General features: G+C 38.7%; 1 protein-coding gene across 2 annotated transcripts in view; it reads right to left on the reverse strand.

Annotated features, from left to right (window-relative positions):
• Positions 1-15,285, reverse strand: part of CFAP47 (cilia and flagella associated protein 47) — a 295,430-nt gene that overhangs the window by 115,331 nt on the left and 164,814 nt on the right. For both annotated transcript variants that reach the window (XM_071750490.1, XM_071750482.1), the window contains exon 50: positions 7,980-8,117. In XM_071750490.1, coding sequence (XP_071606591.1) covers positions 7,980-8,117 — 138 coding nt within the window. The remainder of the gene's footprint in view (positions 1-7,979; positions 8,118-15,285) is intronic.

The following is a 15,285-nucleotide window of genomic DNA, read 5'->3' on the forward strand; positions in this document are numbered from 1 at the left end:
CCTGCCAGGATCTGAGAATGTACACACAACACCTTCCTTTGCCTGAGGAACTGAAGATACATCTTGAAGGAAATTGTTCTCACCCTTATATAATAGAATATTCTTATGAATTGCTTTTAGACAATCTTGTTGATGTTACTGTAATTTGAATGTGTCATAATATCTCTATTAATGTAGTAGATTTAAGCACTTATTCAGATAGGAAAAACAAAAAACTGCTGTAAAGGACTTTAAAAAATTACGTATTAAATTTGAGCTCCTTTTCTTATGAACAACCCCGTATATTAGGCTATCAGATATGATTTTTTTTTTTCTTGTTTTCTGTCCTAGTGCATCTTTTCACAGCTCAGGACTTGAAACAGCATGAGCAAAGGAGGTGATTCATAGGGCCCTTCTTTCTGTCTTCTTCTCACCCCATTATCTTCTGCCCCAGACATGCTCAAACAACTATAGGGAAATGGTAAATATTAGTGGCTTGTCTGTGCCTATTATGATCTATCTGTGTGTTTATAATTGAATATCTCAAACATTCAAACCTAATAGCAAGGGCACTGGCTGTAAAGAAACTACTGTTGTGCTGCTAGCTCATTTGCTATTTTGTTTCAAAAATGTTATTTTTTTTTAATCACCCTGAATGTGTTCTGTCACAGATTACTAATAGGGGTTTACAGTTCAACCTATGACATTAACCCTCTTGCTAAAAGTTGAATGAGAAAATAAAATGTGTGGTTCTGCTGCAGCATTTCAATTCAGCAAAGTGCAAGTCAGGCCTGTCATTTCACAGGTCAACTTGTGAGAGACAGGCAGAAGTCCAGAGTACATCTAGCCATTTATGTGCATGCAACCCTACATACTATAACATCCAAAATTATACATATGTACAGATTTACAAATGGAGTGACTTCTTTGTGGTTAGGGCAGATGCAACTTTACAAGCCTTCTCAACACAGCAATACTAAAACACCTGCTGCATGATGTAAACTAAAGGTCACCATCAGCCTTATGCTGTGAGCAGTTACAGGCTCCTTTTTTTGTGGGCTACAACTCTTTCCTTGAACAGATTTTTAGTTGTATATATACCATGCCCAACAAAATTGCATGTGGGCCATAGAATCATAGAACATTAGGGATTTGAAGGGACCCTGAAAGATCCTTGAGTCCAACCCCCCTGCCAGAGCAGGGTCACCTACAGGAGGTCACACAGAAACACATCCAGGTGGGTTTTGAATATCTCCAGGGAAGGAGACTCCACAACATCCCTGGGCAGCCTGTGTCACCCTCACAGGGAAAAAATTCTTCCTTATATAGAACCACCTATGCTCCAGTTTATAACATCGTCCCTTGTCCTGTTAGCCACCCCTGAGGAAAGCTTGTCTTTGTCCTCCTGGCACTCACCCCTTACATATTTATAAACATTGATGAGGTAACCTCTCATTCTCCTCGACTCCAAGCTGAACAGACCCAGCTCCCTCAGCCTTTCCTCATAAGGGAGATGTTCCACTCCCTCAATCATCTCTGTGGCTCTGTGCTGGACTCTTTCAAGCACTTCCCTGTCCTTCTGGAACTGAGGGGCCCAGAACTGGACACAATATTCCAGATGTGGCCTCACCAGGGCAGAGTAGAGGGGGAGGAGACCCTCTCTCAACCTACTCACCTACCCCTTCTAATGCACCCCAGGATGCCATTGGCCTTCTTGGCCACAAGGGCACATTGTTGGCTCATGGTCATCCTTCCATCCACCAGCACCCTCAGGTCCCTTTCCCCTGTGCTGCTCTCCAACAGCTCAGTCCCCAACCCATACTGGTACCTGGGGTTGTTCTTTCCCAGATGTAAGACTTTGCACTCAGCGTTGTTGTAATACATTAAACTTCTCCCTGCCCAGCTCTCCAGTCTGTGTAGGTCCCTCTGAATGGCAGCACAGCTTTCTGGGGTGTCAGCCACTCCTCCCAGTTTTGTCATCAGCAAACCTGGTGATAGTGCACTCTATTCCCTCATCCAGGTCATCAGTAAATATACTGAATAGTACTGACCCCAGAAAACAAACTAATCTGAAGGTGGAGCACAATATGCTTGAAGACACAGTGTGCAGATTAGACTGGAAAATAGCTTAACTGCACAATCAAAATTTATGGGGTAGATAACTCAAAATTATTTTTAAGAGTATCACTGTTAGATAGATAGCAATTCCAGAAATAAATGTGCATGTGAGATATATCAATTACACCTTCAACATATTGAAGATTTATTAATTATATATCTGCATTAATACTGAATAAACCATAAAATTTACCATCATATACTCAGTTCTTATGATCTTTCAAAAAATATCATGAATAAACGCAAAGTCTTATGTTAAATTTTTGCCATCCTTTATAACGCTTTCCTCTTAAGCAAATTTAATAGTGGCTAGAACAGAAAAAATATTTCATTATTTTCTTTATGTGAATGCCTCAGTGTGCTACCACAGGAGTTCAGCTCTCAAGAAGTGATTTCAAGCCTGAAAGTTCTGGAGGGCCACATATGCATGCATCATTCCCTTTCAAGGTGTCATTTTCTCAACGAAACCACTTGGAAGCAGCTGTTGTTAAAAACAGTAGGAAAGACTTAACAGCCAGAGACAAAGCATAGAATCATAGAGTGGTTTGGGTTGCAAGGGTCTTTACAAATCATCCAGATCCAACCCTTTTGCATGTGCAGGGATACTTTCCAATAGACCAGGTTGTTCAAAGCTCCACCCAACCTAGCCTTGAACATTTCCAGGGAGGAAGCATTCACAACTTGTATGGGCAACTTGTCCCAGTGTCTCACCACCCTCACACTTAAGAACTTCTTCCTAATATCCAATCTAAATCTGACCTCTTTCCATTTAAAATGGTAACATCTCATCCTATCACTACCTGCCCTTTCAAAAAGTCCCACCCCAGTTTTCCTGTAGGTTCCTTCTGCTACTGGAAGGCTCTATAAGATCTCCTCAGAGCCTTTTCTCCTCCAAGTTGAACAATCCCAACTTTTTCAGCCTGTCCTGATGTATGAAGTGCTCCATCCCTCTGATCGTCTTTGTGGCTCTCCTCTGGACTCACTTGAACAGCTCCCTGTCCTTCCTGTGCTGAGGAGTCCAGAACTGGACACAGTATTCCAGATGTGTCTCACAAGAGCATATTAGAGGAGAATCACCTGCCTTGACCTGATGGCCACACTTCTTCTGATGCAGCCCAGGATATGGTTGGTTTTCTGGGATGCAACTGTAAATTGCTTGCTTATGTCTATCTTCTCATCAACCAACACCCCCAAATGCTTCTCCTCAGGGCTGTTCTTATTCTCCACCCAACCTGTATTTGTGCTTGTTTGTTGCAACTGCTCTCTGTACATTGCTCAACTTGCACTTGAGTGTGCTCAATCCCACTGCTGATGTCACTGAAAATGATGCTAAGCAGCGCTGGTCCCAGTACTGACCCCTGAGGAATGCCACTCATCATCGCTCTCCACTTCAACAATGAGACCACTACTCTTTGAGTGTGACCAGTCTTTATCCACCAAATGGTTTATCCATCAAGTCCATCTCTCTCCAATTTAGAGACCAGTATGTCATGTGGGACAGTGTCAAATGCTTTGGCACAAGTCTGGGTAGATGACATCAGTTGGTCTTCCTTATCCACTAACATTGTAACCCCATCATAGAAGGTCACCAGATTTGTCAGGCAAGATTTGCTCCTAGTGAAGCCATGATGACAGTCAACAATCACTATGTTTTCTTAGCATAGTTTGTTTTAGCATATATTCCAGGAGGATCTGCTCCATGATCTTGCTGGGCACAGAGGTTAAGACTGACTGGCCTGTAGCTCCCCAAGTTATCCTTTTTTGCCTTATTGAAAATGAGCGTTATGTTTCTCCTCCTCCAGTCAGAGAGAATTTCACCAGACTGCCATGAATTCTCAAATATGATGGATAGTGGCTTACCCAATTGGCCACTACAATGAGAACTTAAGACTAGACAATGTCACCTGTCCCTGAAGGCCTGGTTGAAGGTTGAGTTAGTTTTAAAAAGATAATTAAAACAGGGTTTGCCAAAACAAAAGCTTATCCTGAACGCACTTGACTATGTTTTTTTTTATCATGGCTTATTTACAAGTAGCGTATTTTTTTGATGCTATACCTTTCAAGTACAAAGAAATTCACAAACTTGGCAATGCTATAAAAATGTAAATGGGTTCCATAAGACAAACACAATGGGAAGTATAATCTTTAGATAATGACATTGCTTAGGGCATTCAGAATAAGACAACAGCACATGCAAAATTTCCCTGTGTTGTACAAACATTCTGCATCCCTAGGGCTCAGTTCTATGAGACATCACCAGTGGCAGGAACATTAAAAGCTGTTATTTAAGTGCCAGCTTTGTGCAGAAGCTTGCTGCTGCTGAAGAGAGTAAGGGAGAGAGGGAGGGATTTTGGAAGAGGAGAGGTAGTGGGTTGCATTCTGCTACCGTTGAGAACCCTGCCATTAAGAAAACCTAGGTTTTAGATTTATTCATTGGTCATTCCACTCTGAAAAGCCACAGAATAATCAATTTTTATTAAAACTAAAGTAACAATATAGGTGTAAAAGAAAGCTTCTAAGATAAAGCTCAAACTCTGGTAGTCCCTCTTTGAAGTAAGCTCAGAAAAGGATTACTACCATCATATGTTAGATCACCCCATGCCGCCTTCCATCTCTATTAGCTATTTTCAGCAGATACTTTCTCCAGTTTAAAAGTTACAGATGTCTAGTACAAATAAGTGGTTGTGATGGAAGATAATCTTTTGTGAAATTATTAGAAGCAGTTGATTTAAATGTGAGAAAAAAGCTTCCTGTTCCCAGGATATGGGCTATCTTCTGTATTGAATTAAAAATAGTCCTGGTATTAAGCAATACTCTATTAGGGAAAGTTTATTCCACGACCTACTGAAGTCCACTTTAGAAAGCAGTCCTAAGTTCCCTAAAAATTGGTAGTAACCGTGAAACTTAAGTTAGTACAATTTAGTAGAAACATGGAGGCTACAATAAGTCAAAGATACAACTTTACAATTTCACAAAAATAGGGAAAGATGGTAACTGAAACATAAGGTGCAGTAATTTGTCACAGACATATATGAATAAACTGTGCAGATTGCTCCAGCTACCAATGGGACTCTGTCTGATGGAATGATTATACTCATGTAAATTATTAGTGTGAGGTGGTAAAGGGAGCTGAGATGAAGCTGATTACCTGGTCCTCTCTGAAAGTTATTAAACTAATCACCCAGCAACATACTTGGAAAAACACATTCCAAGTGCATAAGTAGATGAGCCAGTCTCAGATTCTTGATGAGGAACCAAACTGAGCAAAAGGGTGATCAGTAATAATTACAACAGTGTCCATGCACTGGATTTTCTACCTAAGACCAATGCCTTCAATTCATATTAGTGATAGGGACAGTATTAAGAAATCTAATGGCCTAAACTTCTATTTTCTTACTTAACTGATGGAAGACTTGAAGGCACAGACCCCAATTGCTCTGCACAATCAGAATCATTTATTGTGTGATTTATTACACTTATATAGTATCCCAGTCTGTATTGATTTATCTACAATTTGCACTTCAAAGTGCTCTTTCTACTAACATAAAACCTTATCAACCTATTCCCACTGGAGCTACCTGGTATCAGGACATAACATCATCCAGATGGCAAATTCCTTAAGTTATTGACAGCTCTTTGCTCTTCTTCAGGGTCAGTGAGTGCCAGGGAATCTGCAGGACTCCTCTATCCCACACAGGTCTGCTCCTCTGCTGTTCTCCTACACTTAACCTTCTATTTTCAACTACTTTCAATTATAGCACTACTAGTGTCAGACTCATGATTCATAACTTTGCAAAGCCTAAGCGTTTCGTTTGGACAATAGAAGCATAATTAAATTCATGTACATTTCCAGGCTTTCAACAGAGATTTGAAGATTATCTCTAGTATTTCCCTGTACTTAGCATCACTCTTGGTATTTCTTTTATGATTAATTCCTTCTAGCATCTTGAAATCTACTAATTCTCACCTATGTAGCATTGTCTGCATATATCACCTTAATCTTTGTTAAAATTCCTCTTTATAAACTGAGATTGATGTCTTACGTGAGTTTTAATGTCAACCAGCTTCCATGTTGCTGTACATGAAAATTCAAAGGAAAAAGCTGCAGGAGGATAATACAAGGAAATATTCCTTACAAACAGTGAAAGCTAACTACTGATTTTTTTCGTTCTTTCTAATTGCTTTCTTAAGGATTTTTTTCCTGTTTCTATCTCTCCTCATGCCAGAAGTTAAAATAAAATAGAACAAAAAAAAAAGTAAGAAAAAAAAAGAAAACAAACAAAAAACCCCCAAAACAAGGCATAACAAAAAACCCAAAATAAACAACCAAACCAAACGAAAATGCTACTGTTCAACGCTAATAATACTCACCGTAAACATACCCGACAGGTAAATTGAATCTGTGCTGTCTTCACAAAACTTTTCATTTCTTTTTGGATTTAGTTTTTGGGTTTTTTTCCTTTGGCTTTGCAAATCCTGTCTTTAATATTTCTAGACTTCTCAGCCCCCTGTTCCTAAATTTGACAAGAACTGAGTTGCCTTTTCTTTTCTTTTTTTTTATAATTTTGGCATTGTTGCAAGAGTCATGTCTGTATCATAAGCATTGTGCGAAAATCTTAGTACTTTGGACTTAGTACTTCTTCTTTTCTTTGTGGTTATTTTCCTTCTCCTTTTAGAAACAGCATTTTGCCATGTCCTGATACATTATTGTCTCCCACTTCTATTCTTTTCTATTTTAAACTCACATTATACTATCAACTGTTTGCACAAAAACAACATTTTAGAAGATCTTATTTTCTACAACATCTACACACGAGCAGAAAACATTTTATTGTCTTTTGTTGGCTTAATTACAGCTCTAAAAATGAAGAATACTGCAAAGCTAAGTATAAAAGGAGTCTTAACTGTGTAAAAAAAGTATTTCCAAATTCACATAAAATACTTAACAAAAAAGAATGTGGTATAAAACCCAGTAAATTAGAGAGACTTGCATGATGACATGCATTGATAGGGCTCTGGTTTGTGAGGAAAAAAAAGTGTGTTTTTAAATACACTCACATTAAGCTACTGGTATGATGAGAGGAGTCACTTCCCTTCTCCGAGCTTCTGTCTTCTTCAAACAATGTCTTTTTCAGGTTGAAAAGAACTTTCTATGATAGCTTTCCTTGCAAGAAATATGCTTCAGCCATTTAACATGGTGCTAGATCATTTAAATACATTCCAAATCAGGTTGTGGTAAAGCACAATTCTATAGGCAAAGCTTTACTTGCCAGAATAGAGGAAAAAATGAAGAAATGTGTTCAAAAGCAAGCAAACCACTATCTTTGCTTATTTAGCATACTCATTTGTAATTAAAAAGTACTCCTCTGAAACACTTAAAAATGTCAAAAAAACATGCAAAAAACTATTTAGGATTAGCTGGGAGATGTCAATCTGAAAATAACCAGGTATTCTGGAATTTTCTCCTCTGTTTTACTATAACTGACCAAAAAGAGAACCTGTTACTGACAGAAAAAGAAAGCTTTTTTCACTGTGAAAAAAGGTGGGTCAATTTCAGAAACAGCCTGTTTTGACATAAGCACTATTAGTATTATTGGATAATTTTTAATTAGAGCATTTAACAGCTGCCCCCTTTCCAACAATAAGTGATGTCCTTTAAAAAAAAAAACCAAACCAAACAAACAGGCACAGCTTAAAATTCCATTATAATCTTTCCAAAAATCATATGGGGAGAAGTTTAATACATGTCTGTAATAAACATTTGACTAAACACTGTTCACAGGCATGTGGCCTGCCACATTGCATATAAATTTGAATTAAAAAGCAATTATTATATAAGTCTGTACAAACTGCAATGAACTTGCCCAAAATAACAAACTTACCCATATTTGTTGCATCAACAGTTTGCGGTGTCTCTGTTGACAGCTTCTCAAGGGCCTGTTCACCATCTGTCTTATCTGGTGAGCTGTTCTGTTGAGACTGCTGTTGGTCTTCATCTTGAGCAACAAATGAAATTACACCTAAAACAAATAGATACCAGGTGTTATATTAGCCTGGGTATTAGCTTTATAAAACAGACTGCCAGACATGCACAAGTATTTCCTCAGTTGAAAACTAATCAGAACCGATCTAAAACTTCCAGCCCATGCATCAGCCATCCAATTATAATTTATGGCAATAAAAATAAGCCTTGAGTTAGTCCAAGGTAATTCATAATTTTTTCCTCTCAAAAGTGTTTTTCCACATAGCTGAACTGAAGATCACTATTAAGAAACAAAAGCAAACATACTTTCCAAAGATTATAAAATCTGGCAGCCATTAACAGCATCTTTCTTTCCAGTGCAGTTTTCTATGCAGAGTCTTGATTGTTCCTGTTATTTTTTTAAATCCCCAAGTGTAGCAGAACACTCCACCTCAGTGGGCCTGCCTCAGTTTCCCTTTATGATTCAATTGCTCTCTGTCTCAGGTTCACTGTCCTTCACCTGGAGCTGCAGAGTTTCCATAGACAGCAAAGGGCATGGCAGACTCTAAACTGGCAACAACCTTGGAAGTACTAACAGGGGGCCCAGTTGGGATCTGTGGGGCCAGCTGCTTGCCTGTGTTGAAAAATATGGAAGCTCAGTTTGGCTCCACCTAGGCCAAAGAAGGACAAAACAAGAAGAGACCAATAAACATAAGAATTTATAATGGAAAAAGGCTTCCTTAGCTTTTGTTTCTCCAACAGATGTTGGAGGTATGGCTAAGTAGTGAAATGATAGCAGTCAATCTAGTCAGTCTTTATTCTATAAAAGGCTGGCCCCATCTTTTGATCAGTGAGGATCCTGTACACTTTCCTGGACCTTCTCCCTCCAGTGGGGATGCCTGCTCCAGTGATTGCTCCTGATGAGGAGGAAAAGGGGTACCTGGCTGTAGTAATCCAACTGTAAGTATCAAATCCATATATATGACTACTGCAAGTCTTTAGGATCCTTAGAAAACTGCAGTCGTTGTGCTGTCATATTGCTTGTAGGTATCATTTTAATTGTGATACCTTAATTGTCCTAGAGCTAGTGTAAGATCTACCGATAAGTAATTTGCTAATACTCAAACAACTAGCTTTGTGTTAACAATAATCCAGATATTTGCCTAACTGCATATTTTATTGTTAAGATATCTTCTTGTTTGTTATCCTAATGCTGCTATTCTGCTACCCTAATATCCTTACACTCATATAATCCAATTTATTCTTTTTTATTCTAGCTTTTATGATCTTTTGTTATTTACAATAAAATTCAGTTTCATACATACTCATGTCTTCTGCTATCTTGTCCCACTTAGGACACCATGTTTCATTCTAGTGCTATAAAATAATAAATGTAACAGTTAAAGTATTTATGTGATACAGTTTTGTATTGCATGTCAAGTTATACTCGAGTATTTAGAGACAATAAAATACATAGAGATTGTAAAACTAGGATTTTTTAATAGGCAGATTTCTATTTGGCAATAGAAAATCTAATTTAAAGAATGCGTGTACATAAGGTTACATATTAAGAAAAACTTCTTCACAGAAAGAGTGGTGTAGCATTGGAACAGGCTGCCCAGGGAGGTGATGGGGCCACTGTCCCTGGATGTGTTCAAAATACAGGCAGATTAACTACAGTGGGTGGTTACGTGGTTAGGGGTTTTAGGGTGGATGGTTGGACTCAGTGATCTTAGAGGTCTTTTCCAACCTTGATTCTATGATTCTATGATAATTCCTTTTAAAAAAATTGATGTTATTCTGAAACATTTGATATACCAAATTGAAATGAGCACATTTTTTTTCATGCATTATATGCCTCTAAATAAAAATTTTAAATCTACACCACTTTTGGTAAATACTATATGTATATACAGTAGTATATACATATACTATATATGACTGTCCCTCAATAATTCAGTACATTCTGGAGAGTTTCAAAGCTGAAATAAATGCATGTTGCAGGTTTAATTATTGCCTCATATCTGCAATGAAAAACTAATTTGAGGAGCTGATTTATTTTATGATATTATACAGTAAGAAATTTTGTCATTCAAGATAATTCGAATTTATGTGAAATGTTCCAAAGAGAATTTATGTAACTGTAGTTTAATAAAGGTTTGGGAATATTATTCATACTGGAGCTTTTTTTCAGTTTCAAATGGTGAATTCATATATTTTTTGGAGAGTCTCAGAAAGATTTGATTTGAAAATACCTATATTTAATGGTATTTTTTTTACTTCATGTTTGAGAGGGATAGATGTGTGGTAACAGATCACACAGGACAGAGGACATGCTGTGCTCTCTGACTAGCTGAATGTAGTGTCCTACTAGCAGGAATAGCTAAACCTAAATATCAAGCCCTGTGTAGAACCTAGAAAAGGAAGCATCTGTAAGAGGAAGAGATGGCACTACACCAATCACAGCTGGCTCAGGAAGCCACCATGAGTTCAGCAGGCAGCAGCTGTTCAAGCTTTCTGTCCACATACCTTCACACATCCATTTCATTTACAATCCTTGAGGCTTAACTTTCTTTCCTTAGTCACACACCTGCAGAACACTTCATTTGCATTCAGGAAAAGAGGAAATAAAACATAACTGAAGTCAAATGCTGTCAAGAAGTCTTAGAAAAGCAAGATTTTTTCTTTATATGCTGAAATGTAGCTGGCTGGATTTGATGGATGTCCTGGCTAGTGGATGAGGAATGGGTTGGGTGGTTGCATCCAAAAGTCAGTGGTCAATGATTCAGTGTCCAGATGGAGATCAGTGACATGGGGTGATGAAGGGATTAAGAGCAACCCTGCAGCAGACAACTGGGAATATCTGCGGATGAAAAGCTGGACACGAGCTGGACATGTGTGCCCACAGACCAGAAAACAAACTATATCTTGGTCCAGAAGACCAAGGGAAGTGATTCTGCCCCTCTACTCTGCTCTGGTGAGACCCCCACCTGCAGTACTGCATCCAGCTCTGGAGTCCTCAGCACAAGAAGGGCTTGGACCTGTTGGAGCAGGTCCAGAGGAGGGGCAGTAAAATGGTCAGAGCCTTGAAACACTTCTCCCATGAAGAAAGGCTGAGTTTGGATTATTCTTTCTGGAGAAGAGAAGGCTCCAAGGATACCTTACTCAAGACTTTCAGTGCTTAAAGTTATAAGAAAAACAGGGACAAACATTTTATTAGGGCCTGTTGCAATAAGACAGTGGGTAACAGCTTTAAACAAGTGGATCCAGACTAGATATAAGGAAAAAAATGTTGTCAATGAGTGTATAACAGGTTGATCAGAGAGGTAATAAATGCCTCATCACTTGAAACATTCAAGGTCAGATTAGACAGGGCTCTGAGCAACCCAATCTAATTGAAGATGTCCCAGTCATGGAACTAGATGTTTTTCAGTCCCATTCAACCCAAACCATTCTAGGATTATATGAAAAGGCAGGGATTGTGAGACAATCATTGAAAATTCCTGCTAAGAAGAATTATACTGACATTACAGGGAAGCAAGGTTTATTATCTTCACAGCACCGCTGTCTTTTTTTCTCTGAGAGACTGGATAGCAGAGGTATAAAACATCTGTTAGGTGTTTACTTAAATCCAGACAAAGGAGCTATAAAATTTTAAATTTAAAAAGTATTAGAATCCCAGATTTTCTTCACTCTGTTATGAAAAATCTCTAAAACTACAAATAAAATAATAAACAAAAAATAATCGAAGCAAAAAGCCAACCTCTTTAAATAGAAAGTTTTAAAATTCCTGAAATTGGTCACAGTACAGAATCCACAATTGTGTTTGAATAAACAGGAGAGTGATTGAAATTTCAGGAAAATACTGAATATTAAAAAATTATTCAAAGAGAAGGTAGATATGTAAGTACAATTTAAAAAAAATATTATGGAAAGCTCAGGGCAATGAAGTCTGAAGAAGATGCTCAAGGTATATAAATATTGATATTAGAGGATATATTTGATGGCTCTAATAGCCAATAGATCTTAGGATAAATACTAATTGAGACTTTGTCTCAATACTTAATCCTAGTATAATCTTGGTTTATCACAGCACAATATTAAAGAGAAGCAAAGTGAGAGACTTGAAGTATTTTAAATATCAGCCTAACCATATATGTACTTGAGTTACATCATTAATTATAAGCATAAGAATAAAAGGCAAAATTACAGCTTTTAAGTTGATTAAAAACACTTGTGTAAATGCTGAAAAGCAGTACCTTCATAAATTCTGGGGCATCTTTAAGTAGAGAAAATTTTCTTTAATTTAATTTTAGCGTTTAAGTATTTTTCTCTTTATAGTACTTGTTTTCATTTACAATGGGGTGTTCTTTGGCAATTGTCTGCGTTTTAGAATATTGTATATTTGTCTGTAAGAGAGACAGAGGAACAGAATGCAAACATTCACAGTTTAAAACTTTTTGTTTGATTTTAGCAGGGGGATGGTAAGACTAACTTTGTTAGCTGTGTACAAAAGGTGCTCTTAAGAGTATCACAATAACTGGCTGAAGAATTCTGAATAAATATATTTATATTTGTAGCAAATTTTGGAATGCTCTAAACATTCCGTAACTGTGAATTGATAACGCAAAAGAATATTTCAAGAGCTAGTGGGAGGACTACAGTAACAAAAAACTACTTGAGTTGTTGAAACACTGTGCTGATAATCCAGCAATTGCACAATCAAATGATCAGTGAAGAACTGCACTATAAATGCTGACAGTCAATTTCCTTTCAGTACAGAAAACATATTTCAAACAACAAAATTAAAACCAATGAGTCTAAGATCTTGATCAATAAAGATCCTATATGGTCCTCATAGGTTTTGTAGCATTTAACAAGTAAGTGAATTGTTTCATTTATAATTCCCATTGTTGTAAAAGCAACAATGATACGGAAAATCACAGGACTATGCAACCCCGACTGCACGAGGGCAGGTGGGAAGGGAATGCCGGGGTCACCTTCCCAGTCAGTACCATGTACAAATAGAGAAGCCCTCCTTCAGGAACCTCCAGTGATCCAGCAGGGGAGGTATGTCACTGACATTCATGGTAATCAAGCAACCAGAAGAATCAGATTCAACTTGTTAGGGTGCCACTGTTGAAGACAAAGTGCTTAAAAGAAGGGTATGGACAGGTTATACAGCAATGGCTACAAGAAGCTACTGAGAGAGTCTTCCTCCCACATGTGGTTTCGTGATTTCATTAGACTACAGTGATCAGCAGGTCAATTTGCAGAATTACATCTATCAAAGAAACTGACGCTTTTTTTAAATCAAAGTTTACACAAGCAGTGTATGGTAAAAAAAATGTTAAACAATCAAGTTTAACCGACATCTGCAGATTTGCAGATGACACTAAGCTGGGGGGGAAGTGTTGACCAGCTGGAAGGCAGGAGGGCTCTGCAGAGGGACCTGGACAGACTGGAGAGTTGGGCTGATTCCAACGGGATGAGGTTCAACACGGCCAAGTGCCGGGTCCTGCACTTTGGCCACAACAACCCCATGGGGAGCTCCAGGCTGGGCACAGAGTGGCTGAGAGCAGCCAGGCAGAAAGGGACCTGGGAGTCTGGATTGACAGGAAGCTGAACATGAGCCAGCAGCGTGCCCAGGTGGCCAAGAAGGCCAATGGCATCCTGGCCTGTATCAGGAACAGCGTGGCCAGCAGGTCCAAGAAAGGGATTCTGCCCCTGTACTCAGCGCTGGTGAGGCCACACCTCGAGTCCTGTGTCCAGTTCTGGGCCCCTCAGTACAGGAAGGAGATGAGGTCCTGGAGCAGGTCCAAAGGAGGGCAACCAGGCTGGTGAAGGGGCTCGAGCACAGATCCTACGAGGAGAGGCTGAGGGAGCTGGGGCTGTTCAGTCTGGAGAAGAGAAGGCTCAGAGGAGACCTCACCACTCTCTACAACTCCCTGAAAGGAGGGGGTAGCCAGGGGGGGGTTGGTCTCTTTTCCCAGGCAACCCTCAGCAAGACAAGAGGGCACAGTCTCAAGTTGTGCCAGGGGAGGTTTAGGTTGGACATTAGAAAGAATTTCTTTACTGAGAGGGTGATCAGGCATTGGAATGGGCTGCCCAGGGAAGTAGTGGATTCTCCATCCCTGGAGATATTTAAAAAGAGCCTGGATGTGGCACTCAGTGCCATGGTCTGGTAACTGCAGCGGTAGTGGATCAAGGGTTGGACTTGATGATCTCTGAGGTCCCTTCTAACCCAGCCAATTCTATGACTCTATGATTCTACGATTTAAAGGCCAGATAGTACTGGCATGATTCTTGCCATCTCATTAGAATTGCCCTACAGATGCAGTTTGACAGGGCATGTAACAGATTACCCTTTTTCCTCAGTGTAAGCTTCAGAAGCTCCACGCAGTGTGGCAAAGTGCTGCCTACTAAGTAGAGATATAGTTAATAAATAAATGAAAAGCGATACATAAAATTAGAAAGCTCCTTTCCAAAAGCTTGAAAATGTTTATGGATAAAAGGACACTGACTATAACAGGTGTTTTTTTGGCTTTTTGGGGTTGTTTAGCAGGAGAAGTATTCAAGCATTATGAGCTATTCTGGAAAAATTCTGTTCTATTCTGTGGACTGCAGATTAGTTTGATAAAAGGTAAAGTAGAAGATGCTTTACCAAATCTAAGGGACATTGCTCTATTACTTAGAGAAGAGGTTGATGAAGAATCTTTTCTGGTGCCAGAATCTTGTGTGAAATATTTATTAGCTATTATTTCTACATTTATGCTGTCATATAGCTACAACCTGTCTGAAGCACATAATATTAGTCCTCTGTTGGAATACTTCCAAGTGGACTATTGAAAAGAACTGGCCCCATTTTTAGTTTAGAAATCATAAAATAGCAAGAAGAAAAGCAGCAGAAGTATAATTTTGCAGATATATAATTTTGCAACAGAAAGGATTTGGAATGCAAAGAAAAAAATGCAGTCCATTTGCTCACTACAAAAATTTATATGGTAAAAGTCCTTTTATAAGAATTTATTTTAACATGAGCAAACTAGCACTAGAGCACCAAGGCTACAAAGTTTTAGACTTATAAATTATGAAGTTCTAAACTTGCAATCACCCATCAACACTAAGACAGACTAAATAGTTACTCTTTTTTTCCCAACAGGATGAAATTTCCGCACTGTGTTGATAGATTTGAGCATTGCTTTTTACTTTCAATCTTTCAGCAT

Source organism: Heliangelus exortis, chromosome 1 (assembly GCF_036169615.1).
Source record: "Heliangelus exortis chromosome 1, bHelExo1.hap1, whole genome shotgun sequence".
Lineage (NCBI taxonomy): Eukaryota > Metazoa > Chordata > Aves > Apodiformes > Trochilidae > Heliangelus > Heliangelus exortis.